This window comes from Heliangelus exortis, chromosome 13, assembly GCF_036169615.1.
Source record: "Heliangelus exortis chromosome 13, bHelExo1.hap1, whole genome shotgun sequence".
NCBI classification, from domain to species: domain Eukaryota; kingdom Metazoa; phylum Chordata; class Aves; order Apodiformes; family Trochilidae; genus Heliangelus; species Heliangelus exortis.
The window spans coordinates 11,266,036-11,290,793 of NC_092434.1; the positions used below are offsets into that span (position 1 = coordinate 11,266,036).

Here is a 24,758-nt window from a genome sequence, read left to right on the forward strand (position 1 = left end):
TCCATCCACAATATTTGTATGTACTGTGATAAGGTTAATGTGCATTTTTGTGGAACAATCCTGCAAAGCTAAGAAAAGAGGTTTATTTTCAATGTCTTTTAAATATTTCATTAATAACAGACAATCTTTACTTTGAAAGGCATGCTTCTAGGTTTGATTTTCCTACAGGTGCTCCTTAAAATGGTACTTCAGATGTATGAGACTTCCAAACAATAAAGCACATGTTAAAAAAAAAAAAAAAAAAAAAAAAAGAAAAAGTAATAATTCTCCATTTCCTATGTCACTGAAGCAACCCTTGCTGGATTTCACTATGATGCAGTTAACTTCATGTTCAAACTAGTATTCACTTTAATTCCTGCACCAGATAATGAATTTCTGCATCACTCCCATTTACGGACTTGACACATGTCAAACTTTCTACCACAGAACTATTCCCTAATAACACAGAGACATTTGTATGCTCATAATTAATCAAATTTTATGCAAAGGGTTGTAACCAGGAGTTAAGCAAGCCAGACTTCTTTCTTCCTAGAGGCAATCAATCAGTCAGTTAAGGCTGATCAACTGTGGCCTGCAAGCTTTGGTGAGGGGTTTGTTTGCTATTGTCAGTTGTTTCTTGTTTTAAAAACTTGAACAGATTGCATGAGGTTGAATGTACAGAGCAACACAATCTTATATTTTTGCAGTGACACCTCAGAATTACTTTATTGGTCTTTGGTAATTCAAAAGCAAATTGAGTTTAGGGGATAGGAAGTTAGTCCTGCTTCCCTAAACATAGATGTATATGCCAGCACCACTAAAGAAAAGCAAAAGCAGACTATTCTCATACTTTTATCAGGCACTTGAGTGTTTTCTGAAGCAGAAACATTTACCTGGGTTTTTTGGGGAGAGTTGGTTGTTGGTTTTAAAAGCAAAAACATAGTCTGATATAAAATGGTTATATTATGAATTGTCAGACAGAATTTTACAGCTGGTTTTGAGTGACATTGGCTGTCCTGTGGTAGATAAAGATACTGTGCCAGTTACACAATACAGAAAAAGCTACTAACCTCAAAGAGCTGGCAACATCAACTACATACACTGTATGAAAACCACTAGTGTTTAAAAACATTACTTAAATTTATTTTTACACAGTTCCTTGGTCACTAAAGAGTGCAGGCTTGATCATTTGTACAAAACCCAAGATACTCATACCTCTGGTGTGATTTTTTTTCATTTGGATTCATGTAATATAGTAAGTTCTGGCAAGCAATTCTGCTTTTAAGGATATGGCTTTGAATGTTTTAATACATTCAATACCTGTAGTCATACCTTTCTAATATGCTGAAATAGGATCCTTCCTATACAGCAAAAAAGTTTCCCAATACCTGTCCAAACCCCTGGCAGAACAACCACTGCCTGCCCCAAGCCCTGGGCTTGTGATGGACACCCCGGTTTTACTCACCCTCGGGATGAGCGCCCTCATCTGCCCTATGGTAGCTCCTCATGGTCAGACAGCTGCTTCATAGCGAGTAACGAAAAAGAACAATTTTGTGCCACCTGCCCATATCCTATCAAGACGCGAGGGCCCCCATTCTGTGCCTGTCCGGCCTTGGCCAAACCCATCCCTGGGGCACCCCTGCGACGGGAGTCCCCAAGATTCCCACCCTCACCACCTCCCCGCACTTCTTTCCCTCCCTTCTGACAGGAGAGGCCGGGTCCCTGACCCCTCACCCCCGGGTAGCTCCCTCCCCACAGACCCGGGATTCCCCGTTCCCTCGCACCCGCAGCCCCTCACAGGGGGCCGGAGCTCCCGCCGCCCCGGAGGGTGTGTCCGCCCGGCTCCGGGGGAGGAGGAAGAGGGGAAGGAAAAGCCCTCTCTCTTACAAAAGCTTCCCAGGTGCGGAGCGGCGCTTCTGTTCCGCGGGCAGGCAGCCATGCCCCTGAGGAAGTCCGCGGGCAAGCGGCGCAGCACCGACTCGGGTGTGGAGCCCGACCGCAGGGCCCTTTCTCAGGAGAAGAAGGATCAGCGCATCGCGCTCTTCCTCAGCGACTTCGACCAGCAGGGTAGGTAGGGCCGGGAGGGGGCGGGGAAGGCCCCTGAAGGGCGCCGGCCCTCGCAGGTGCTGAGGTGGCTGAGCACCGCGCTGGCGGGCGCTGTGGCGGTACCGGTGGTGCCTGGTGAGAGGGGGGGCGGAGCGCGGGAACGGGAACGGCGGCTCCCGGCGAGGAGAGCCTTCGGGACGGAGCCGGAGCGAGGAGGGCGGCGATGAGAGGGGACCGGCCCGCTCTGTCCCCTGAGGGGGCTCCGCGAGCCCTGAGCCCGCGCTCGGGCCGGGCCCAGGCGCCGCCAGTTCCGGCAGGGGGCGCCTTGGCGGGCGCCGGTGCCCGCCCGAGTCTCGGGGCGCAGCTCCCCGCGGGGTCTCCTCAGGCCCCGGGCCCGTCCTGCGGCGGAGCTGAGGCGCAGCTCTGGCCATTTGCCTCCCCGCGCCCCGTTTGCCGTCAGCTTAAGCAGCGACATTAAGCGTCAGCTTAATGACGACTCCCAGGTGCTCTGACTCCCAGGTCGGTGCGTCCCAAATAAAACATTGTTTTAACTTTCTTTTGTAATGCTGTCTGCCAGTGCTTATACGCAACAGACGTGGCGATAAAAGCCTGTTTTGTTTCAAAGCCAAGGAAAATATCCAGGAAATGAAGAAAGAACTTGATTCGCTTTTGCAAACAGCTGAGAAGGCGTTTACAGTGGAGCTGCTGAAGATGCCAGTTGCCATCAGGAAAATGAGAAGAAAAGACTTGCTCGGTAAGTGTGTGCAGCCTCGTGTTTGCGAGGGATGTGGGTGTCCTGCAGCGTGATCCACCCGTGACTACTGCCAGGGAACTTGTAAACTTGGTCAATTTTATAAAAAAGTTTGCTTTATCAGATTACTATGTTAAGCTAATTGGCAGAGATTCAAAGATAAAACATCCTGAAATGGCGAAAGATTTTCATTGTTGTTTTGTATGGAGTGTCCTACAAGACTTGAATCTTTTCCAAATGCAATTTATATGCTAGTTGAGATTAACTATTTAATCAACTGTAATGCTGAATAACTTGCTCAGCTACATAGCCCACAAGGTAAGAACCTGCAGATAATAAGTATACATTAATAACAAGTTATACTGTCTTGAGTTACAGATTTGCAAGGAGTGGAGGAAGTGGCTCTTGCAGCTGCAGTGGTAAGTGTGTTTTAAAATTTTATCACAGTTTATGGAATAAAAGTCTTCTCTCCCTGCTGTAAACATCTCAGGCAAATTATTTTGGCTACCCATCTAGATAGAGGATTATATGAAAAGGACAGAATGGCAGCCATGTTCTAAGTTATAAACAATACCTAAAGCTTCAGGATCATGTGCAGGCAGAAATCCAGATTTTTCTGAAAAAGATAAATAGGTGTTTAGCTGATTCCATTTCTGTCAATTTCATCACTGCTTTTTGTAGGATAATAATATATATTTACTGTGCAAAATCTGGTGACTTTGACTTGTCGGATAAACTTTTTTTTAGACTGATTGCTCTCTAGAAGACATACCAAATCCAAAACTGGTGAGGACCAACAGCAAAAAAGGCAAGTCAATCCATCAATATATACCTCAGTTCCTTCTTTTTTTTTTTTTTTTTTTTTTTAATTGGTTTGAACTGAGCAGTTAGAGAGTGAATGTTAAGCCTGAAGGATACAGGAGGGAAAAGTGTGTAACCAGAAATATAACATAGAGGTGCCCCCAGCATTCAGTGTGGAGGATTGTGAGCTACAGTACCATTGAGGTAATTTAAAACATGAGATGAGAATTCCTGCACTTTGATTTTATCACTGAAAGTGGCAAAAAGAGACAGATTTAGGTGGCTTGTCATTGCTTTACAGGATAGTGGAAGAGCTAGGAAAATCACCGTTATTTTCTCATATTTTCCCTTTGACATCCTGCCCATTGAGGTTTGTAAGGAAAATGCCATCTCTCTTCATACACCAAAACGTGTAAAAAGAATGACAATACCAATGAAATGTAATTTTCTTTTATCTGGGGGTTGAAGTGTCATCTGGTGTCTTCTACCTGTTCCATGTGTCACAATGTTTGTTATGAACACACATAGTTTGCTTTGAACTCTGTCCCTGGTGAATGACCCTCAGGATAGCAGAACTGATACGTAGAAGTCAGTGGGTAAATGGGCTTCAAATATATGAATTTGAAGTGGTCTTCTGTGATTTATTTATCTTTCTAATGCTTTTCTAGTTAAGGTAACTACAATTGTTGAATACGAAGATGCCAAGCATATTTCTGGAAAGAAAATATCTAAAAAAGTAAGTTTATTCTGAAAAAAACAACATAATTGTTTAATCAATTCTGACCTGCTGGGAGCCCTGCTAGACCCATGTTAGGGCAAGCCAGTGGCCTGCTGTTTGTCTGAAAAATCCATTGTTTTAAATTTAAGTTAAGCAAGGATAAGTAAGTCTTGATGGTTTGAGAAACCTTTTTTTATTCAAAAATTTTTTTTAAGGGGCTCAAACTCATGTTTTAATACGTGTGTTTCTAGATTCAAATTACTTATGCATACTTGTTCACCTTGGTCTCTTAACCAAATAGCACATGTGTATTAATTTGTACCCCTCTGTGTGTGCAATGCAGTGTCTCACCCAGACCCTGAAGTATGTAGCAAGATGACTGCAGACAATGAGGCATTAATAATAAGATGGTTTACAAGTTGAAAGGGTGCATATTAGAGAGGTGGCTGCTTGTACAGAACTTGAGTGTGAAGAAATGCATTTTGCCATTATGAAAAAAATGCATTGGAAACAATGGTATGGAATGCATATTTGCCATTTTATGTATATGGACGATGATATAAAAAGAACCACTATGGGGCTTAACTGTTCTTTTCCAACAGGGAATTCTTAGTTTTGTTTCCTGGAAATATTTGTAATTTTGCCTTAAAATGACACTTCTTTTAACTGCAGCCTTACATATAAATTTTCAGGTTTCCAAAACAAAGTCGTTGGTTTCATTGGCCTCTGGTTTAAATACCAAATTGAACCCTCTTACTAGGTAAGACTGACTTTTAATAGCTTATTTAACTCATCTGAACTTGTTAATGCTGGATAGAGCTCTTTTCAGGTAAAATATCTGAGATGAGGCCAATAGGAATACCTTAAATAAAGGTATCTTCCATAACCTGAACCAGATTCATTGTAGTGGTATGAACCCTGAAGAAAAAATGCACCTCTAGCTGATGAAGGGACGTAGGTGCATCTCTCACTCACTGGTACACAGTTCTGAATCTATGTAATCAATATAGATTTCTAAACAATACTTAATGGAAGAGAGTGCATGAGGGAAATATCTTTGTTGCTTTGTTAGGATTAATAAATTGTGCATCATAATTTTGCCCTCAATTTTTCCCATAGCTGAAAGGGAACTGTTATTAGCAGCAAAATAGACACTTGCAAAAACACCTTAGAGCAACTTATAGACAGGGAGGACCAAAATGCAGTTGCTCTAAAAGATCTAATCATAGAATCATAGAATCCTAGAGGTTGGAAGGGACCTCGAAAGATCATCTAGTCCAACCCCCCCTGCCAGAGCAGGGCCCCCTAGAGTACATCGCATAGGAACGTGTCCAGGCGGGTTTTGAATGTCTCCAGTGAAGGAGACTCCACAACCCCCCTGGGCAGCCTGTTCCAGGGCTCTGTCACCCTTACAGTAAAAAAATTTTTTCTGATATTCAACTTGAACCTCCTATGCTCCAATTTACACCCATTATCCCTTGTCCTATCACTGGTCACCACTGAGAAAAGCCTAACTCCATCTCCCTGACACTCACCCCTTACATATTTGAAAACATTGATGAGGTCACCCCTCAGTCTCCTTTTCTCCAAACTAAAGAGACCCAGCTCCCTCAGCCTTTCCTCATAAGGGAGATGTTCCACTCCCTTAATCATCTCAGTAGCTCTGCGCTGGACTCTTTCAAGCACTTCCCTGTCCTTCTTGAACTGAGGGGCCCAGAACTGGACACAATACTCCAGGTGCGGCCTCACCAATGCAGAATAGAGGGGGAGGAGAACCTCTCTTGACCTACTAAATGACCTACTAATGAATGCCAAAGTTTGTGGATACCTGCATGAAATTTTTTTGAGAAGCTCCTGCTAAACCTATGTCTCCAGGGTGCATATCTGTACCCACTGGTACATGTTTTGATACATTTAAATTGTCTTCAGAGAAATGCAATTTAAATAATATTTCAGCATTTATTCTCTCTAAAAGAAATAATAAAAAATATTAGGTTTGAGCAGTTTCTTAAATTGGGATTGTAGAATTTGTGGCTCAACAAAATCAAGCTAGAGAAGGCTGCTTTGCCTGGGGAAGTCTAATTATTTAGTGTTTGAAGGTTGCTTTTATTCAAGTACATGAACACTGGGCTAAGAACACAATCTTCTTGGGGAAAAGGGGAACAAGAGAAAAGAGCGAGGTAAATTTCTGTCATTAACGTTTCTGTGAGTGTGTTAGAATCCAAAACTGGAAAAAAAAATGGATCTCTGGATTCAGGTCAGCCACTCAGGACAAATATTTTGAGAAGTAAGCTGGAAAAAATAATTTATCCTCAAAGAGAAAATTCCTCAGACTTTATGCACATTCAAATAGGAAGCTATGGGTTCTCCCTTAGTTATACCAAATGTAGGTATAGCAGCCTTCTCTAATCTACTAACATAAATTGTTAGTAAAAAATGTCATTCCCCCATGGTGTTAGGTCTCATCATGTCTACCATAAAAGGGTTCTTCACACACACACACACACACACACACACACACACACACACACACAGATAGATATTTGTCATGGAACATTTCAGTATGATCTAATTACTAGCATGCTTTATCCTATATAGATCTCTACAGTAGATGGTGATGAAAAAAAAAAACCAAACAACAAAACCAAAACAAAAAAAACCTTAACCCAAAACAAGAGACCTCAAGCAAACAAAATTTTTACACTTTTTTTTTTTTTTTTTTTTTTTTTTTTTTTTTTTTTTTTTAGGTCTGCTCACTCGTCTACAAGTGTGACTGAGGCCTTTAAGTCTCTTGCTTCTGATTGTGGTACCACAAATTTCAAAGCCACGCCAAAGTTATCTAAAAGGTATTGTTTTTTCAGTTGGTTCTTAATAAATACATTTGTTAACAATACCAAGACACTCTATATCAACATTAGTATCAGTCTAGATATTAATCACCGATTATCCATCTAGGTTTAATGGCTCTTTGTGATGTACCACTGAATTTGAGAGCAGGGGTGTGAACCAATCACACTTCCTGTTTTGATAGTGGGTGTTAGCTTATGTTCTCATGGAGGCACAGGATTAGTTGTAGTAACTAAGCTGTTTTTTTAAAAAATTTGATTTAGAGTAAAATTCTGCTCCCACCCACTGTTGTTTAAAAGCATAGTTTACATCTGAAACTAATTCACAGAACCCAAGCTTGATTAAAAAGTCACCAATACTGCTGTTTTTCTTTTAAAAAAAACCAACACGACAAACCAACCAAACCCTATAAACAGATAAAAAAACATTCCCAAATATACTTGCAACTAGTTCTTTGCATATTGTACAGTAAAGGTTTTCAGTTAGTACCATTCTCCATATACTACCGAGTTTTGGGAGAAGTCATCAGCTGAAACAAGAGGGTGGAGAACTTTCTAACTTACATGGGTCATGAGACCATCAAGTGGCTTAGTTTCACCTTGGCCTGCTATACATTTCAAAGGCTTGTTGTGTTCATGCAAAAGAAAGACATCTCACATTTTTTGAAGTGGAATAAGAACAATTATATTGTGGAAGAACCTTAAGAATTTTTTATGGCATAAGGCATGCCCTATACCTCTGAGAGATAGCAGCTTTGGTATTTCTTGGTATCTCCCTCTGCAGTAGACAGATACAGCACACATCTTATATTAAGCCCTTAGGCATAATGTTTCCTTTTCCCCAAACTACAATCATTCACTGTTGATATTCAAAAGTGGTTATTCTTGTTAGAGTGACCCAAGTGTCAGTTTGCTTACTTGCCCATAACACAGGCTGAGAAGGTTACTGCAGTATTTCAGGATCATAAAATGTCACCCAGTGGTGCTACTAAATGCTGCAGATGGTTGGATTCTTTCAACATGGCTACCTTTCTCCTGTGTATGTTTGCTATTACTTCCATTTGCTTCATGCTTGAAAATTTTCTGCAGAGCACAGGAAGTTAGCCTCAGAATAACATTTTTACTGTGTTACAGTGCTGGACTTCAACAGACTGTCTCAAGAACTCTACCTACCAGTGGAAGAGCTCAAGGCATGTTAAAAAGAAGTAAATCAGTACCCCAAGATAAAACACTTCCATTTGTAAACATTCCTCTGGCCGATGGACAGGTATCAATCTTCTTTATTTTGCACCCCAAAAATTTATCTTGCAGTATTTGGTAAATGGTAAATACTCTGATAGTGATAGAGTTCCTCCTAAAGAAATGGAAAAATGGTTACTGAAGTTTTGCAGTGTAGCAGGGAAGTACATGATTTACAGAAAAGTTAGGTATGGATGTAAAAACTTGCACAATTGTTTTCATCTTAAAACTCTTTCTGTTCATATTTAGACGCTCTGTACGGCTGGTGGAGACCTCCATAACATTGATGTACAACTACTAAATCAAGATACAGTACAGCATATTCATAACTTAGTGGTAAGCTTAAACTAGTAGGCTTATATATAAATAGACACCTAGTTTCAGGTTTTCATGTGAGATACTGTCATGAATGCAAATTTTAAGTGCTTTAACTCTTAAGAGGTTAAGCCTAAATTGGTTTGTGCAAGTGGGGGGGACGAATGGGGCAAGGGAGGAATGGGGCAAGGGAGAAACAGGGAGAACTGCTGCACAGAGATAATGTTTAAAAGTAAGTGCACTTAAGCAAGAATGTGGAGTTTGGTAATTGCCTGGGGGAGAAGAGAAGCAGCAACTTTTCCTTCTAGATTGCTTCAGTGTCTCTCCTACCATGTGAGCAAACTGCCATTTTCTATTTTGTATTCACACAGACATACAAACCTAGAGCAAAGTTTTGATTCTTATTATAATCTATTATTCTATGTCCCTTGCTCAGTAAGAACTGTACACCTGCTAGTTCTCTGCTGCAATTGAATTGTAACTGCTTTACCTTTGAGAAATAAGAAATATTAATCAGTGTACAGTATTGCAGGTGTTTAGACTTGAATGCAGCTGAGTTAAGCTAAAGGTCTGGAAGCTGTTCAATATTTTGTAAGGAGGACCTGCCTTTGCAGGAAGAGAATGGGGGAGGAGGGGAAGAGTGCTTCCTCACAACTTTCTTCAGTAATACTGATTGTTCTCTTACTTTTTTCCTAATTCTATTGGGTAGCTTGAACTAAAATAATTTTTCCCCCTTTAGAGTGAGCTGACCGTACTATGTGGAAAGGCAACAGCTAAACCAAATTAGTGGAACCATCTTGTGACTATAGAATATTCACAACAGCTCTTGCTTGCTCCCTCTGTTTATAGAAAGAATGTCTTCAATATCTTAATAAAGCTGTATAATGCTCAGTAAATGTTTTTATATAAAAATCTGTGGTGTGTATAATTAAATTTGTTACCTCTGAAAGATACAAAAGCAGAAGAAAATAATTCTACTTTTCCTACTTCTATATAAAAAGCTCACTTAACATCTAACCTCAGGTCATGGTGAAGTAAAAAATAATAGGTTGAATGTAGGTTATGTTTTAATTCTGATATTCTAAAAAGGATTGTTGTGTTTTTTTTAATGTAACTACTATAAAATATAGAGCTCTTTACTGTCATTCTTCCATGCATGCCCTAAGCAGTATGTGGTGTTGGTTTACTACTAATGCTTAAGTCTTGTCAGTTTCAATCTCTGAAATTAAGCTTTAGAGCAAGCTTCTAAATTCTTGAATGTAACTTCAGTTATGTGGTGGCATATATGAATCTGATATAAGAATAAAACAGTTCCTGTCTTGTTCCAAGACATGACAGTAATATGCAAGATGACAGCTAGTATTCTGTGATTCATGGTGTTAACCCATGTTTTTTTTAGTACTTTGAGTAATTTGTAGAAAAGGCTTTTAATATCTTTCTAGGTAAAGATGCCAGTCCACCAGTAATTCTGCTAGGAGTGCACTAGTGTTTCAGAATGTGAAGATACAGTTGGTTTTTACTCAGCCAGTGGTGATTTCAGCAAGTGTTTTTACTGTGGTACAGGATGCTATGAGAGACCTCAAAACATCAGTGTAAGAATGAAATGTAGATTAGTTTTTCTTCTGTTCTACTTTTGCCTATACTCGTGCACACAAAGATGACAAGTTTCAAATAAAGTTTAAAAAAAAAAGCTTTCCAAGGCCCAGGAGACAAAACTGGCAAAGAACATGAGGTTAAAAGACTTATCAAACCTAGATTAAAACTGTGCTCTTACTTGATAACCAGAAAATACAGAAATAAACCTCTCATTCAGATTATACATGAAGTTTACAAAACATTCACAGTCAGTTCTGTAACTCAGCAGTTTCACTTGAATTAACCTCCATTTCCCCTTAAAGTGTTAAGAACATCAGGAGTGTGGTATTAGCTATTATTGCAGGAAAACGGACATTTAAATGTGAATGATTTAACTATTCTGTAATACAGTAAGGTAACCAAAATTACAATGCAGTACTGAAACCTTCAGATTTAATTTTTCTGAAATGTATAGTGTTAGGCATGCTTTGGAAGACAGGCCCCCACACCTCTGTTGTGCATCTCATTGGGGCTTGAGGTATGATGGTAGTCATATTTAAAGAATAGGTGCTAGTGTTTAATCCAGCATGCTTATGTTAATGTATTTTCTGACTTGCAATTTCGATCAGCTTTTTTTTTTTTTTTTTTTTTTTGTGACTAAAAAGCTACTACTAAGAGCTGGGAAGGTGTTTCTGGGCCCTGACACAACAGCAGATTCACAGGATGTACACTGTAATAAAATACAAGGACTCTTCAATGAATTGAAGTAATCTCTAAGAACTGTCATCAAACAAGGTAGCCTGCAGAATTCCAATTATATTGCCAAAGTTGCTTTTAGGTCTGGTAAAAGAGGCAAAGGATTAAATGCTCCACACCTCCTTTACAGCCCAAGGCTACAACAGAATGTTATGGGTTAATAACTAATAAAATTTTCCTATTACATCCTATTTAGAAGGCTGAGAAATTGTTGTGTATCAACTGGTAAGTTTTCAGCATGTTTCATTATTTCAGGCAGCAGTCATCTTTTACTTATTTCCAACTTCTCTGCAAACCTGTTTTTCAAAAAGAATGTAGCTTCATCTTTTATGTCAACGAGAACCACACCACTGTCAGTATCTTACAAATTCACTGTGAACACCTGGGTAGATTACACCCACTCAAGAGGACAGATAAGACTTTGTATGAGAGTCAGCTTTAGGTCAGTTTTAGTCACTGTATATGCAAGAGATGTCACAAAATAAGGTAGACAGTATTTGTTCTTTTCATTTCAGCTTCTTGAGTCCAATATTATACATATTTTAAAAGTGTCAGCTCAAAAATGGCTCTAGATACAGTTCTAGTGATCATGTTTGCTTTCTACTGACATACAGAATACTCGTTTATAGTACCACCTCTAGCAGAAGTACTTCAGTTGCAGCTGTTTATTACTGAGATAATAAACAGCTAATAAGCAATTAGAGTCAAATGCTTATTAATTTTCAAAAGACAATCGCATCAGCTCAGTTAAAGAATTAATAGCTATGTTAAGTCTTAAAAGGTATCAGTAACTTTATTATTAAAATATTAGTAACTTTAGCAGCGTATTACTTGCAACTTATGATACTGAAACAAAGACAGTGTAGATTGTGAATTCACATGAAGGTGCTCTATGCTGCAGCTTTGTAAACAGATACCCTCTGTGTAGAGCAGGAGATACCCTTAGTAAGGGCTACTCGAAAGGTCACCACTCATTGAAAGATGCTGCTGTCAGAAGCCTAAATGCAGTCTCTCAGGACTGAAACAGAACTAGACTAACCCACACCACATACAGTGATCAACTTCCCCGCCCCCAGCTTAGAATTAAAGTTACCATAAATCCCTTCCTCTATTCTCCTGAAAAAAAAAATGAAAGTAAGAAGATAAAAAGAGCACATACTCTGTTTTCCAGAGGAAAATCCCAAAGCTGCTATGTAAAAGCACAGGACAGGCATTTTAATTGTTTAAGCATTACAGGTTGAGCAACTTCTTGGAGAAATAAATCAACAGAAAAGATCAGTACGTTACCATGGCTTCATGAAAAGCAGCCTGAAGTTTTAATAAATGAAAATATTCACTAGATGAGAATGCCACAGCATACTGAAATACAGGTCATACAGTATTTATTCTTGCTTCAGTTTTAGAGTCTGTAACAAGGATATTAAGCAACACTCAAATGCCAATGCCTACCCAAGCACGCAGAAACCCTTGGAGTTTGTCCCTCCAACCTCATTGGTAAAGTGTCAACAACTATCTGAGCAATAATTAAACAAGTCACACTTCAGATTTATAAAGAAAAGTACAGGAATCTTTCAACTTCCTTGCTTCAACAGGGAGAAAAACCTCACTACAGAGAAGCAGCTTACCAACTGAAATTCATGCAGTTCCTTAACATTTTAACAAAATTAGCTTGGATAACTAACTGCACCTGATAATTACTTACAATCACACTTTTGCTTTGTTGTGGTATTTTTACCAGTTGAAAGTAGATAAAGAGAACTGAAGCTGGAGAACTTTGTCTTAATATTTAAACTACAAACTACTCCAAAAGTAACAAGCCCATCTACATTTATTAAGTTTCCAGATCAAAAATTTTTGTGAAGTACAGCACTAAGCTCAATCTCTTTACAAAGTGCTAATGCAACCACAAGTTGCCAGGCTTTTGCAAAGTTTTTTAAAACTGGAAACATTCCTCTGGGTAGTCACAGTAAACCAGGCTTTGAATTGGATTCAAAGGCTATGAGAAAGACACCATTATTTTGGTATTTAATCATCTTTATTTAAAAGGTTATGTTGTCTTCTGATTGAATTCAGATATCCCTGTGTTCTCTTCATACAAAGGGGACATGGCTGCAGCCTTCCCCTGTGCCCATTTAGTCATATCTCATTTCAAGGAAAGACTTTAGTATGTGGCACATAATTGTTATCCAACTGCAACCTAATCTCACAGCAGCTTCAGCCTCACAGTGTTTATGAAGTGCCTGCCATCTACATAGTCTCTTCATACACATAATAGTTAAAGCCACTGGAAAAGTAAGAGTTACAAGGCAAAAGAAATATATTATACACCAACTGCTTTATTTAATTTCAGAAACCGTTCACAAGATGGTAGAAAAAACTTACAACCACTTCTAATTTAGTCTTCCATTGTTCCCAGTCAGCTCTAAACCCATTATGTGCAAAGCCCATTTACCATGCATCTAGATGATAGATACAGGCTATGAAATTCTTTTATTCTATTTGTAGCAGCTTATGCAGGTGCAGCCAAATACCAAGCCTCAGGACAAATTGTACACAAACTTTACAATGTAGAATTTGAATATGAAACTTAAAATCTACACAAAACTGGTAAAAATCAAGCACAGATACGAGGACAAACTTAAAACCCATGTGACAAGGAGTCTCGTCTTCCTTTCAAGTGCTTTATTCTGCTACACAGTCAAATGAAGATGTAAGCTTGTGGTTAGTTTAAATTACACTCTGTAGATACTATAGACCAATTTAAAAGTTACACATACAGCAATAGATGTCCATTGGTTCATCTGGATTACTTATACAATCCAGCTGGATTGTTGAAAACAAGTCAGGCAAAATTTGAAAGAAAATCCTTGTGCAACTTTTTAGACAAATGTTTACTGATGGGCACACTGTACCCCAGGTCCATGATGGCTGCTTTCTTCATCAGAACTATCATTATAAGCCTCACGTCTCTGGCCACCACCTGAACCGCGAGTGGTATCAAATTCCTGAAGATCTACCTCTTCTGCATCACCAATTACATTGGGAAATTCTGGTCTAGCTGGCAGAAGATCTTCAAGTTCCTGCCGAAAAAAAAGAAGTGTATTCAGTACTGCATCTATAATTTCTAAAAAAAAAAAAAAAAAAAAAAAGCAATCAGTTTTCCACAACTTCCCTTTCAGAGCAGGTTTAGAAGTCTAAGCTGATGAAAACCCTGAAGTGCTTACTCATTATGAAGTATCCAAAGTATTTGTCTATCAACTGGAAGGCACTACGTAAAGAAAACCAACAGCTGCACATTACATCAACGAAAAGTGCAATCAGGAAATACAGTTGCACTCTGAAAACTTATCACATAGCAACAGGAAGATTCTTCCCCCTGCCCTCATCTGCCCAACATGTGCACAGCTCTTAAATACAGGTTCTGTATATTCATATTCCACTGGGTATTTCAAATTTACTTTTTGCCTATAAGCAAAGTCAGAAGAACAATTGTACTCATATCTAAATTTTTACATGCTGAAAGCAAGCACGTGAGGTACAACACACACACTTTGCATACACTCTCAAGTAAGACCACCACATTTATGCTTAAAAAACTACTTACTGAAAGCTTTTCTGGGCTAATCCAGTTATTTTCAGGAAATTGAACATCAAATTTAATGTAAAGATCCCCCTTCTCAAAAGGATTGCGATACTGTGGCATTCCTTCGCCTCTCACTACACGAACACAACCTGTTATTCAAAAGAAGTAAAGCTGAAGAGTGATACTTCAAAACCAATCTCTCTCTACAATTCTCTTCTGTTAGCAGGACAAGGAGGGGATCAAATGTTCAAGAATCAAAAAAGCATAGTAAGAAGTTATCAGGTCAAGCTTACCTGGTTCAATTACTTTTCCGGGAGGATATTTAACCACAATCTGACGACCATCAAGGTGCTTAAATGTGAACTGAAACCCACACAGTGCTTCAACAAGTCCAATCTTGTGTGTCATATGTAAGTCATTGCCATCCCGCTGGAACACCTAAAAACCAGAAACTGAAGATATCTTTTCTAGTCCTGTAATCCTATCTCCATGAGACTCATTATTTAGAATTATTATTTATTGTTTAAATTCAATGTCAGAGCAACAGCCTTCATACAAAATGAACTTGATTCTATTTAAATAGCTTAATGTACTTGGAAACTTTGTGCCTGATAAAAGTATCATCTAAGCTAGGGCAAACCACACTACATACTATGCTACAAGGTTCAAATTAAACAAAATGGCCTGAATAGCAGCAGTGCTCTCACTCACAAGATGGTCTACACAAGCAACCTCTAAACAAGTCTTAAATTTGGACCCTTCCACTGCATGGGAATACAAACATGAAATCTTCATTTCTCAACATTTAATTAGTCATCACACCTTGCTTCAGTGAACTTTAATCCACAGCTGTCATACCTGATACATAAACTCTACCACCCAGGATTCTTAATCAAAATAAATGTAGGCTTTATCTATTGGCAGAATCATGACTCCCACCTCAAGGGAAATTTTAAGAACACTGAAAGTCAGTCCAGTTCACTAGGGCAAGGTACAGTATTTTTCCGAACTGTTTCTATTGTAAAACTACATTTCAGTTCATTAGAAGACTAAGACAGAAGTGGCACAACCTGAAATTTGATGCTATCATGCACATCTGACTGTTCTGTATTCATCACAGTCAAAATCAGTGCCACTTTTAAACCAGTATTACAGAAGAATGTGTAAAGAGCGATGCAAAACTGACAAATTGGCAGCCTTTGACACAGCTTTAAAAAGATTACTTTCAGATAACCAACATTATATTCTTCGTGAATGACTGCAATTTAAATTTGTACCCAATGATATTCTCTGTGTTACAACAGAACTTCCATTCACCACTCCTGTGAACATTTCTTCCAGAGTATAACACAGACTATTTCTTATTTCAAAGTACTACCTAGACTTTCTAAACAGAAGTATTCAAAAAAAAGCAGTCACCTCAACTCTGCCCTATGGGAGTTTAAACAGAGAAAAAGAGAAATTACAGTATTTAACTCAAAAAAACAATGTATACACTCCAGAACACAGTAAGCATAAGCCTTAGCAAACAAGTATAAAATAATGTTCCTTTGTTATGTTAAACTTGTCGTTTATGTCAGCATTCTGTGGTTTTTTCTCCATAACCACAACAGTAGAGATAAAAAGCACCATCTGGGGGTTTTAATAAGAGTTCCCTGCCATGTCACAAGACATTGGACAAAAAAGTAACACTAATAAATAGCATTTTATTAGTGTCGACAGCAAATGAGATAGAAGTTAACATCCCAAATGTCTCTTCACTGTATCAAAGTCAGCTTGAGCTTACCTGAGAAAACTACCTTTAATTAGCTTCAGGAAGCACCAGAATCTGGCTGGAGACTTGCAAAGTTTTTCCTGGCTCTCCGCAAAGGCCATGTTACTTCCCATAAATTTATTAAAAGCTATTCACTATCTCTCCCAGAGCTGCAACTATATCAATTACTTTAAAACAGCCATCTATATACTTAAATATTAAAGACTAGGATAAAAGGCATTTAAAATATAAACTCAAAAGCATTACCTCATTCTCCTTTTCTTGAAGTAGGAGGACAATATCCCCTGGTTCCACACCTGGAGCCTGATCTGCTTCTCCACTGAATGTAATTCTTTGCCCATGTTTCATGCCTTTGTCTACATGGACTTCAAGTATTTTTACCTCTTTGATCACCTTCTTCCCTTCACATTTTTTACAGCGGTCTTTTTCATTAATTACTTCCCCTAAAGAAAGATTTATTTTGAGTTCAGAGATTTATCATAAGTGCATCCAATTCCAAAGAAAAACTGTTTTCAAGCAGGCTGAAGAACACATGCAACAGCTAGTGTTTTAGATGCTGCTTTAAAGAATTCCTCACAGGAGGAAAGCTAGAATCTATTTATCTTAGTTGGAAGAGGAGGAAGAAGAAAAAAAAAAAAGGAGGGGGGGTGGGTAGGAGGATACAAAGATAAACGTAACTTTCCAAGCTGTCTTATCGAGGATTTTTATAAGTGAGTGTTCTAGAGAAAGAAAAACCAAGACTTTGTCTACAAATTCTTGTGTTCCTTAAGTCTTAATTTCACTTCAGTATCCTTACCACTCAAGTAATTCCTGAAAAAAACCCTGCTTTCATTCCTTGTTATGCTAGAGGAAAAAAGCTATAAGAGAAAGGATGAAACTAAAACCAAACCCCTTCCTTAAAAGTCAGAATATGAATTTCAAACTATTTCAATGAAGTCAGGAAGCTGAGTTCTACTTCTGTTAACAACAGTGGAAAAACAGCATTAATGGGTTCTGTCTATTAACAGCCAAGTTTTGCAGTATACCAGGATAACAAAGTATTATCTAAATGCAGCCCATAGAACGGGAGAGTCTTGCATGTAAAATGGGCACAAATAGCTGGTCAAATCACAGTTGCATGCAAGAGAAATACACAGGTTTTCCTACAGAAAGGAGCTAACATTTTCTTACACATAGGAGATTTCACTCACACTCCAAAACTGAACAGTTTTTCTTATTTTCTACCACTTCTACCAAGGTAATTCATTTTTCCAGCAAACTGGAAGATGACCATGCAAAATAGCTTAGATTCTCTGTTTTGCTTTGTGTTTACTTTTCAAGTAAGCTACTGTCTTCCTACAGAGTAACCAAAATATTAGGTCATGTGCTCAATATCAGTAGTTATTTCCGATACTGCTCCCCTGGTTTAAGACCTTAAACTTGCCACCTTAAACTACCTTTCTGAGAAACCAAGTAACATTACGATGAAGCTGAAACTACTAAGCATGTAGGTTAGGAATGTGAACTGTGAAAATAAAATATTCAAAGACAACATCAGTAACGCAGTATTTTGACTAATCATGAGATACAATCCTTTGTAATTTCCAAATATTGTGAACACTAAAGTCATCCACAAAGTGGTGTTACTACTCTACAACCTGCAGAGAATCTAAAAAGCAATCAAATCAAGTGCAGCTCATGTGCTCAATCTGTCCCACCAAACAAAACCAATTTAGCAAAAGGTATCTTCTTGAAGACATTAAAATCCAACTTTAGATTCCCATTTTCAACCTAAACCTGTACTTGAATGTTAGCAAATGGCACAAAAGACAAAAAAGCTCCTAAAACAACATAATCTTGTTTTTTGCCATAACACAAGAGTAGTAGAAATAAGTAACATTCACATCTAAGTGTTTTTAAAAACAATCAGTCCCTACTGTTCAAGCTTCTGGGTTTCTTTTCAGTAAATTAAACAAAATCTTGCTGGTCCAAGTAAAATAATTTATCAGTGCTGACATCAGATTACTGACTAGGATGGGAGCAAAAATGTCCTGGATAGGTTCCTCCTGAGGTTTAAACAGGAGGCGGAATCCATCTACATCCAGGTAGCAACACAGAATAGCTTGGCCTACCTTCTCCATTGCAGTCAGAGCATACAGACTGCATCTGCTGAACCATTCCAGGAGCCAGCTGTCTGATCATGATACGTACACCTCTACCCCGGCAAGCATTACATTTCTGAACAGCTCCAGCCTTCCCTCCCTGCCTAGAATAGAAAGCATCAGTTGGATGAAAAGTAAGTTTTTCAGAAAGATACCATAAAAAACCCACCCTACATCAGTAGGTTAACATACCTAATTGCACTGCCAATTCCAATTAGGTTGTATCCTACTTCCTTTCCCTCCCCAAACAAAGCCCTTGAATAGTTTCAGTTCCATCAACAGTATCATTCAAGTTCAACAATTTTCTAGTCTGAAAGCAGGCTCCAGTAAGTCAAATACCGATAAAGATCTGACATACCAGATGCTTCATTACACTATACTCCAACAAAGCAACCAGAGAACTCAAAAATAGAAACAAACTTACCCATTACATGCACTACAAAGGACATTCTTGCTAAGTTGTAGTTTAGTTGTCTTTCCATTATACAGATCTTCTAAAGAGACTCTACAAAATAAAGCAGTTCTCTTGGGTTATCATTTAACAACTTACCTTCCCCGTGTAATTAAAATACTTGCGTAGGACAAATTACAGAAAAACAGATCTTCATAAAAAGACTAAACCTGCTACTCTAATATGATTTTAAAGCACCATTTTAGCCTTCACAAGGAGTTACTAAAAACATTCCCATACATATGAATATACACATGTAATCCTGAACATAGTTTCAGAAAAGACTTCTGATTTAGTCAGAAGAAATCAGATAGCACCGCTTGTGTTTCTCAACAGGAAAAGAGATGCTGATCTAGCATTTTAGGTTTTAACATATATTGACAGGGGTTTTATGTTCTACCAGACAGGTGAGAAACAAGCCTCTCTAAACACTTCTAGCATTATTTATAGCATGCATACATAAAAATACATACAGAATACTTATTACTGTGTAGGACTTTCCATGTGTGATAACTTCGTGTGAACAGGTTACCATGTCCCTAATGTCACTGAATTCTTTGAGAGCTTCTAAATTGAAACATGAACAAATCTAAACACACTATCACACTCCAGTAATCTTCATATTGATAAAAGCTTATGAGCTCATTTAGTGTTTTTCTAAAAAGGGTTTGCTAGTGGATAGAAATTTCAGCTTGGTGTATTGAGAAAAGGTTGCCTGGCATCACTTTACACATAACAACAAAACCAGAGCTAGTCAATAATACATCATGCAGTACTAGCTACTAAACTAAGCAAGCATGTAAAAGGAAGCAGACTTTACTAATCATGATTTGCCAGCCACAGGAAAGATGCAGCTTAACTTAAGAACTCAGAAAGCACCTCCTCAGCAGGCAAAGAGCCACTCAAGAGTGCAAGCAGAGATCTACAAGACACAATTAGATGCCATATTCAAGTGTGGCAAAATAACCCCAAAACCAAACCAACAACAAAACAATCAACAAAAAAACCCACCAAATCTGCCACACACACTTTTCAATTAATTATGCCATTCAACTTCTTTTCCAGCTGGTATTACACTATGAATGCAACCCAACTTTAGTCTTTCCACAGCCTTAGTACCTCTGCTTCCCTAAGAATACAGCGAATGAATAGTTTGTTTTCAAATACTTTTCCAAACATAATTAAGGAGCAAAACCAAGTAAAATATTGTTGAAGAATATGCAGGCTAATAACCATGAAAAAGCAAAGTATTAGTCCGTAAGATTAACTGAGGAAAAGCAACTCATGACGACTGCCTTCTGGACTACACACAGATCTAAGAATGCCAAATATCTCAACTGAGAAGCATATCAGGAGCACAAACTAGAAAAGTCAAGTAATGATCAGGAAAGCCTGAAAGTAACCGGATACTCACTTGAGTGGATGCATCATATCTTCTCCTCTTCTTCTACCATTACGACTTCTACTCTGCCCACCCATGAAATTGAACAATCCACCACCAAAGATATGGGAGAAAATATCGTCCATTCCACTGCTTCCACCGCTACCTTCTCGAAGCCCCTGTTCTCCATATCTATCATATAACTCACGTTTCTCTGGATTTGACAATACTTCATAGGCAAAGCTTATTTCTTTGAACTAGAAGAGGAACAGAGTCAAAACAGTAGCATGACAATTGAGAACTTCAAGGCAACATTTTACTATTGTCTTGCCAAACATGAGCAGCCAATTAAGAAAGTTCAGAAGCGAACCATTCTCCACCCTCATTCTCATAAGCAATACTTAAAAGCCAGACTTGGGCATAGTGAAGTTACCTCTTCCCATAAAATATGGCATCTTATTGCAAAACTTCATTGACTTGATCTTTACTGTGACAATCATAAGACAGTTTTCTTACAAACAACGAGACAGCCAAAGATGAAAACCTTGAAATACATAATACTGCAGTAGCCAACAGGCAAAAACCCCCAAGTCACATACTAATGGTAAAGACTTCAAGATACGTTGGGCACTTAAAATACATTAATATGCATTTTAGTAAGTTGCTAAATTGTTAATGTGTTTGTCCTCAAAACAAATCAGTATCTTGCACAGTCATCTCTGGTCACCTCTAAGCAACCATGAGAACTTCAGTTCTGTTAAGGAGAATCAGCTGAGTCAACTTAATTACTTTTTAAAAATTCCTATTAGCATGACAAATCTAATTCAACCTTCCCACATATGTAATTTGGTTTATGCTGGAGCAGTTTCAAGAACTTCCACATGTATGTTTTTCCATGTTGGAAAAACCTGGAAAACCAACTCTACCCCAAACACCTATATAGATGACAATGCCAGCTGACATCATCTTGGCAGATCAAGAGAGGCATCTTTTCCCTCAGCATTACCTTCCCAACCAATGTGACTCAGCCAACTGATACATTTTTTCATGAGGTATGCTGGTTTGATTTTGAGATGCGTAAGAAGTAGAAGAGACAGGGCTCTCTCTCACAGATACTATTTTTGAATACCAGTGAGCCCCCAACACCTGTATTTGGTCCCCCAGTTGCTACTGTAAAAGCAAACTTCAAGAGTTTAAGAAAGAAAAAGAAGTCTTACTTTGTCCCCTGCATTTGGATTCTTATCAGGGTGGTATTCCTTGGCCAGCTTTCTGTATGCCTAGTTGAAAGAGGCACATGATTAGTTCAAATTTTGATTCATCAGTTCTTCCCTGAGAAACTCGTGTCTTCGTGAAAAAAATATTAATAAGGTGAAGTGAGAGCATTTTGAATTCACTCATAAATTGAAATTATATACGAAAAACTGACATTGCTACATTCACAAATTAACTATACTTGGATTTGCACACAACTACAGTACACAATAGAACACTAGGTAGAACTAGTTTTCCTGCTTATCTTCATTAGCTTACAGAAAAATCACATTGAACTTTCATTAAAATGACTTACTCTACAGAACCCACTCAAAGCCTGTAACAATTTAAGTTTCAACCCATTTATCTTTCACTTCAATCACAGCAATACATCTAACAACAAAATGGCTGCTTCAGCTTCTCATTCAACTATCAGTCAATCCTCACGATAATTTATTCTTATTTATCAATAATGGAAGACTACATCTCACTTTGAACAAAGTATACAAGTTACAAGAGCAGAAATGTACAGATTATTGCTTTTATTTCACCTTACTGTTCTAAAGCAATAGGAGGTGTAAGTACAGTCATATCTCCAAAACAGATTTTTCAGTATGCTCATGCTTTTTTCTTTTTTTTTTTTTTTTTTTTTTTTTTTTACCAGTATTTCAACTCTCAAGACCACCACTTTTTCTACAGCAGTACTTCATCCTATAGAGGATCAAAGCAAATAACAGACCATGCAGAGACTTTTCCCACAATTTGAGCTTTTCACAGAGCTCAGACCTCAAGTCTCTCCTTCACTCCACATTTAACAAGCCCCCAAACCAATCAGGGGACAGATGTTAATAAATTACATGGTACACAGTCTTTTATTTTTTACATTATACATACAAAAAAGCTACAGTGATGCAACTGCAAACAACTGAAACACTCATTCTTACAATGGATGTTTCAAAAGTTCTGTTTCTGCAGAACTGAGCATTTGTACTAGCTCTTTAAAAGTACAATGTTATGAAAGCTTTAATCACAAAGCTTTACAGGGACCACAAGTTTCCATTTTATATTGGAACAAGTAAGATTGCTTTTTTGTACTCCATAATTACTTCTTTACTGATTATCCTGAAATACTCAGTACTTCTTCATTCAATCAAAAAATAGTTTCATAAGGAAGTGAAATGAAAATAGTACAGTGTTACAAGTCAAATATTCTAAACCACAGTGAGCATAAAGAACAAAAAAAATACATCTTAGAGGGCAAATTAATCACCAGTAAAAAAGTATAATCTTCTGTAAACATCTGCATTCTGTAATAAAAATAGACTTTATATATTGTAATGCATCAAACCAAGGAAAAAACAACCAACAACAACCAGAACACCAAACTTAAAACCTACCTCACACTATCTAACCAGGAAAAAGGAGTCTGCATGATTTTTAAAAAGAGAGCACTCATGTCTTTGCTGATAACAACACTCCAATTTAGATCAATTCTTAGGGCTACTAATGGCCCAAAACAAAACTACCACTATTTATTTAATCAAACACAGATCCAGAATCAGGGTCTACACCAACATCATATTATAACTTAAATAAAAGTTACTAGTTACTTGAACAAATGAGTGTTGAAGCCAGTTCTCTCATCTGCTTTTGACTAAATTATCACCTATTTGTTTTCACTTTGCTACACTGTTATGTAGGTTAAATATTCAACTAATAAAACATCCATGTGACCTCCCAGTGACAATGAGATAAACTTGCTGTGCAAGCAGTTGGAAACTTGACATTCTGTGGTGTATCTCATCTATAGCAATTAATATTGAGCACTGCAGATTATCCAAACAGCAAACTGCTGTGAGTTTTCCATTCTTAGAGGACACTGATACTCATAAGAGAACTCTGTAAGGAAAAAATAATCTAATTGATTGTGTTTGGTAGCCAGCACTATCTTCTCACTGCATGCCTTCCATCTCTAACACTATTTCACCACTGCAACTGCCCATCCCTGTACAAATTAGGCTACCACATGCATGATGGGTAACGCATACTTTTTAATACCAGCACCACCCATCAGCGGAAGCAGGTCACTGCTAGGAAACTGTCTAGTTAATTATCCTCCCTCACGTGAGAATGGTCATTAAGTCGTTTTAGAAAAAAAGTGGTTTATACCCTACAGAATTAAATGGACATAGGGAACTGTTATGTTGATGATCTGGGTCCAAGTTTTCACCTCTTCTTTGTTTACCTTACTTTGTCGCTTTCGGCCTGGGAGGAATCAAATGTATGAGCAAAACGAAACGTTACTAAGGCCTACACGTGGGGCAGACAATGGCACCGGTTAGAACCTGCTAGTCGTTCACGAGGATTTTTACACCCAAAAAGCCTTTCGCCGGCTGGGAACACCGCTCTGCCGCGCGGGAGGGACGCGGCGCTTCGGGGGCGAGACGAGCAGAGCCCCAGCGGCGCCCGGAGCCAACGCGGGACGCGGCGGCGCCGGGCCAGGGACACGGGGAGCACGGGCAGGCCCCGCTGCTCCCTCCTCTCGCCGTCCCCATCTCCCCTCTCCTCTCCAATCCGGATTCTACCCACGGCCCACCACGAGCCGTCGGCTCCCACCCGGTAGCCAAGAGCCGGCGGCTCCACGGCGCGGCCTGCTGAGGCGGCACCGGGTGCCGGCCGCAGGCCTCAGCCGTGCGGCCGGGTAGGCCGCCGTCGCCCTCAGGCCATGTCCCCCCCCCCCCCCCCCCCCCCCGTACCCGCGGCCTTCCCTCGGCTTCACTCCCCTTGCCTCCCGTCGGCCCCGGGACCGCCCGCCCCCCCCCGCCCCGCGGCGCCTTGCCCGGCGGCCAGCCCGCCCCCTCCCCCACAGCGCTGCCTCCCGGTCTCCCCGGGAGCCGGCCGCCGCCCCGCCCCCGCACCTTCTTGAGCTCGTTGTCGGAGGCTCCGGGCGGCACCCCCAGAATATCATAGAGCTTCGTGTCGGCCACGTTCGCCATGGCGGCAGCGAGCGGCGGGCGCGGGCCGGAACGGGCCGAGGGGCGGTGAGGGCGAGACCGGGAGCAGGACGAAAGCCGCCGCGACGTCACGCGCAGACGCCTGGCGTCACCGCGCCGCGACGCAGGAGGACCCCGCCCACCCTCTCCCTCCCCCT

General features: G+C 39.4%; 2 protein-coding genes across 5 annotated transcripts; one reads left to right on the top strand and one right to left on the bottom strand.

Annotated features, from left to right (window-relative positions):
* The first annotated feature begins 1,739 nt into the window (after positions 1 to 1,739).
* On the top strand, positions 1,740 to 14,931 carry LOC139802066 (borealin-2-like). 4 transcript variants are annotated; one of them, XM_071756835.1, is made up of 11 exons: positions 1,853 to 2,046; positions 2,651 to 2,779; positions 3,149 to 3,195; positions 3,524 to 3,584; positions 4,246 to 4,313; positions 4,988 to 5,055; positions 7,043 to 7,141; positions 8,276 to 8,408; positions 8,630 to 8,716; positions 10,936 to 11,065; positions 14,836 to 14,931. In XM_071756835.1, exons 1-10 carry the CDS (start codon positions 1,917 to 1,919, stop codon positions 11,038 to 11,040), a joined length of 927 nt encoding a protein of 308 aa, XP_071612936.1. In that variant the 5' UTR covers positions 1,853 to 1,916; the 3' UTR covers positions 11,041 to 11,065; positions 14,836 to 14,931. The 4 variants fall into 4 exon arrangements, with proteins under 4 accessions (XP_071612939.1, XP_071612936.1, XP_071612937.1 ...); XM_071756838.1 differs by lacking the exons at positions 10,936 to 11,065; positions 14,836 to 14,931 and adding an exon at positions 9,435 to 9,607 and having other exon boundaries at positions 1,740 to 2,046; positions 3,155 to 3,195; XM_071756836.1 differs by lacking the exon at positions 14,836 to 14,931 and having other exon boundaries at positions 1,854 to 2,046; positions 3,155 to 3,195; positions 10,936 to 11,215.
* Positions 13,343 to 24,758, bottom strand: DNAJA2 (DnaJ heat shock protein family (Hsp40) member A2). The gene is made up of 9 exons (XM_071756833.1): positions 24,526 to 24,758; positions 21,574 to 21,633; positions 20,390 to 20,613; positions 18,949 to 19,029; positions 18,495 to 18,628; positions 16,630 to 16,826; positions 14,903 to 15,047; positions 14,631 to 14,758; positions 13,343 to 14,106 (listed from the first exon to the last, which is right to left on the bottom strand). The coding sequence occupies exons 1-9, from the start codon at positions 24,601 to 24,603 to the stop codon at positions 13,918 to 13,920; spliced, it is 1,236 nt and encodes a 411-aa protein (XP_071612934.1). The 5' UTR covers positions 24,604 to 24,758; the 3' UTR covers positions 13,343 to 13,917.

What these genes read in the sequence shown, in the direction of transcription:
- DNAJA2 (XM_071756833.1), bottom strand. Translation starts at nt 24,603, where the DNA reads ATGGCGAACGTGGCCGACACGAAGCTCTATGATATTCTGGGGGTGCCG. An exon ending in CCGACAACGAGCTCAAGAAG is followed by an intron (nt 21,634 to 24,525) that starts GTGCGGGGGCGG and finishes TCTTTCAACTAG; the next exon opens with GCATACAGAAAGCTGGCCAA. An exon ending in TTCAAGAAAAGGAGAATGAG is followed by an intron (nt 15,048 to 16,629) that starts GTAATGCTTTTG and finishes TCTGGTTTTTAG; the next exon opens with GTGTTCCAGCGGGATGGCAA.
- LOC139802066 (XM_071756835.1), top strand. Translation starts at nt 1,917, where the DNA reads ATGCCCCTGAGGAAGTCCGCGGGCAAGCGGCGCAGCACCGACTCGGGT. An exon ending in ACGCCAAAGTTATCTAAAAG is followed by an intron (nt 7,142 to 8,275) that starts GTATTGTTTTTT and finishes ACTGTGTTACAG; the next exon opens with TGCTGGACTTCAACAGACTG. An exon ending in AGCATATTCATAACTTAGTG is followed by an intron (nt 8,717 to 10,935) that starts GTAAGCTTAAAC and finishes GTGACTAAAAAG; the next exon opens with CTACTACTAAGAGCTGGGAA.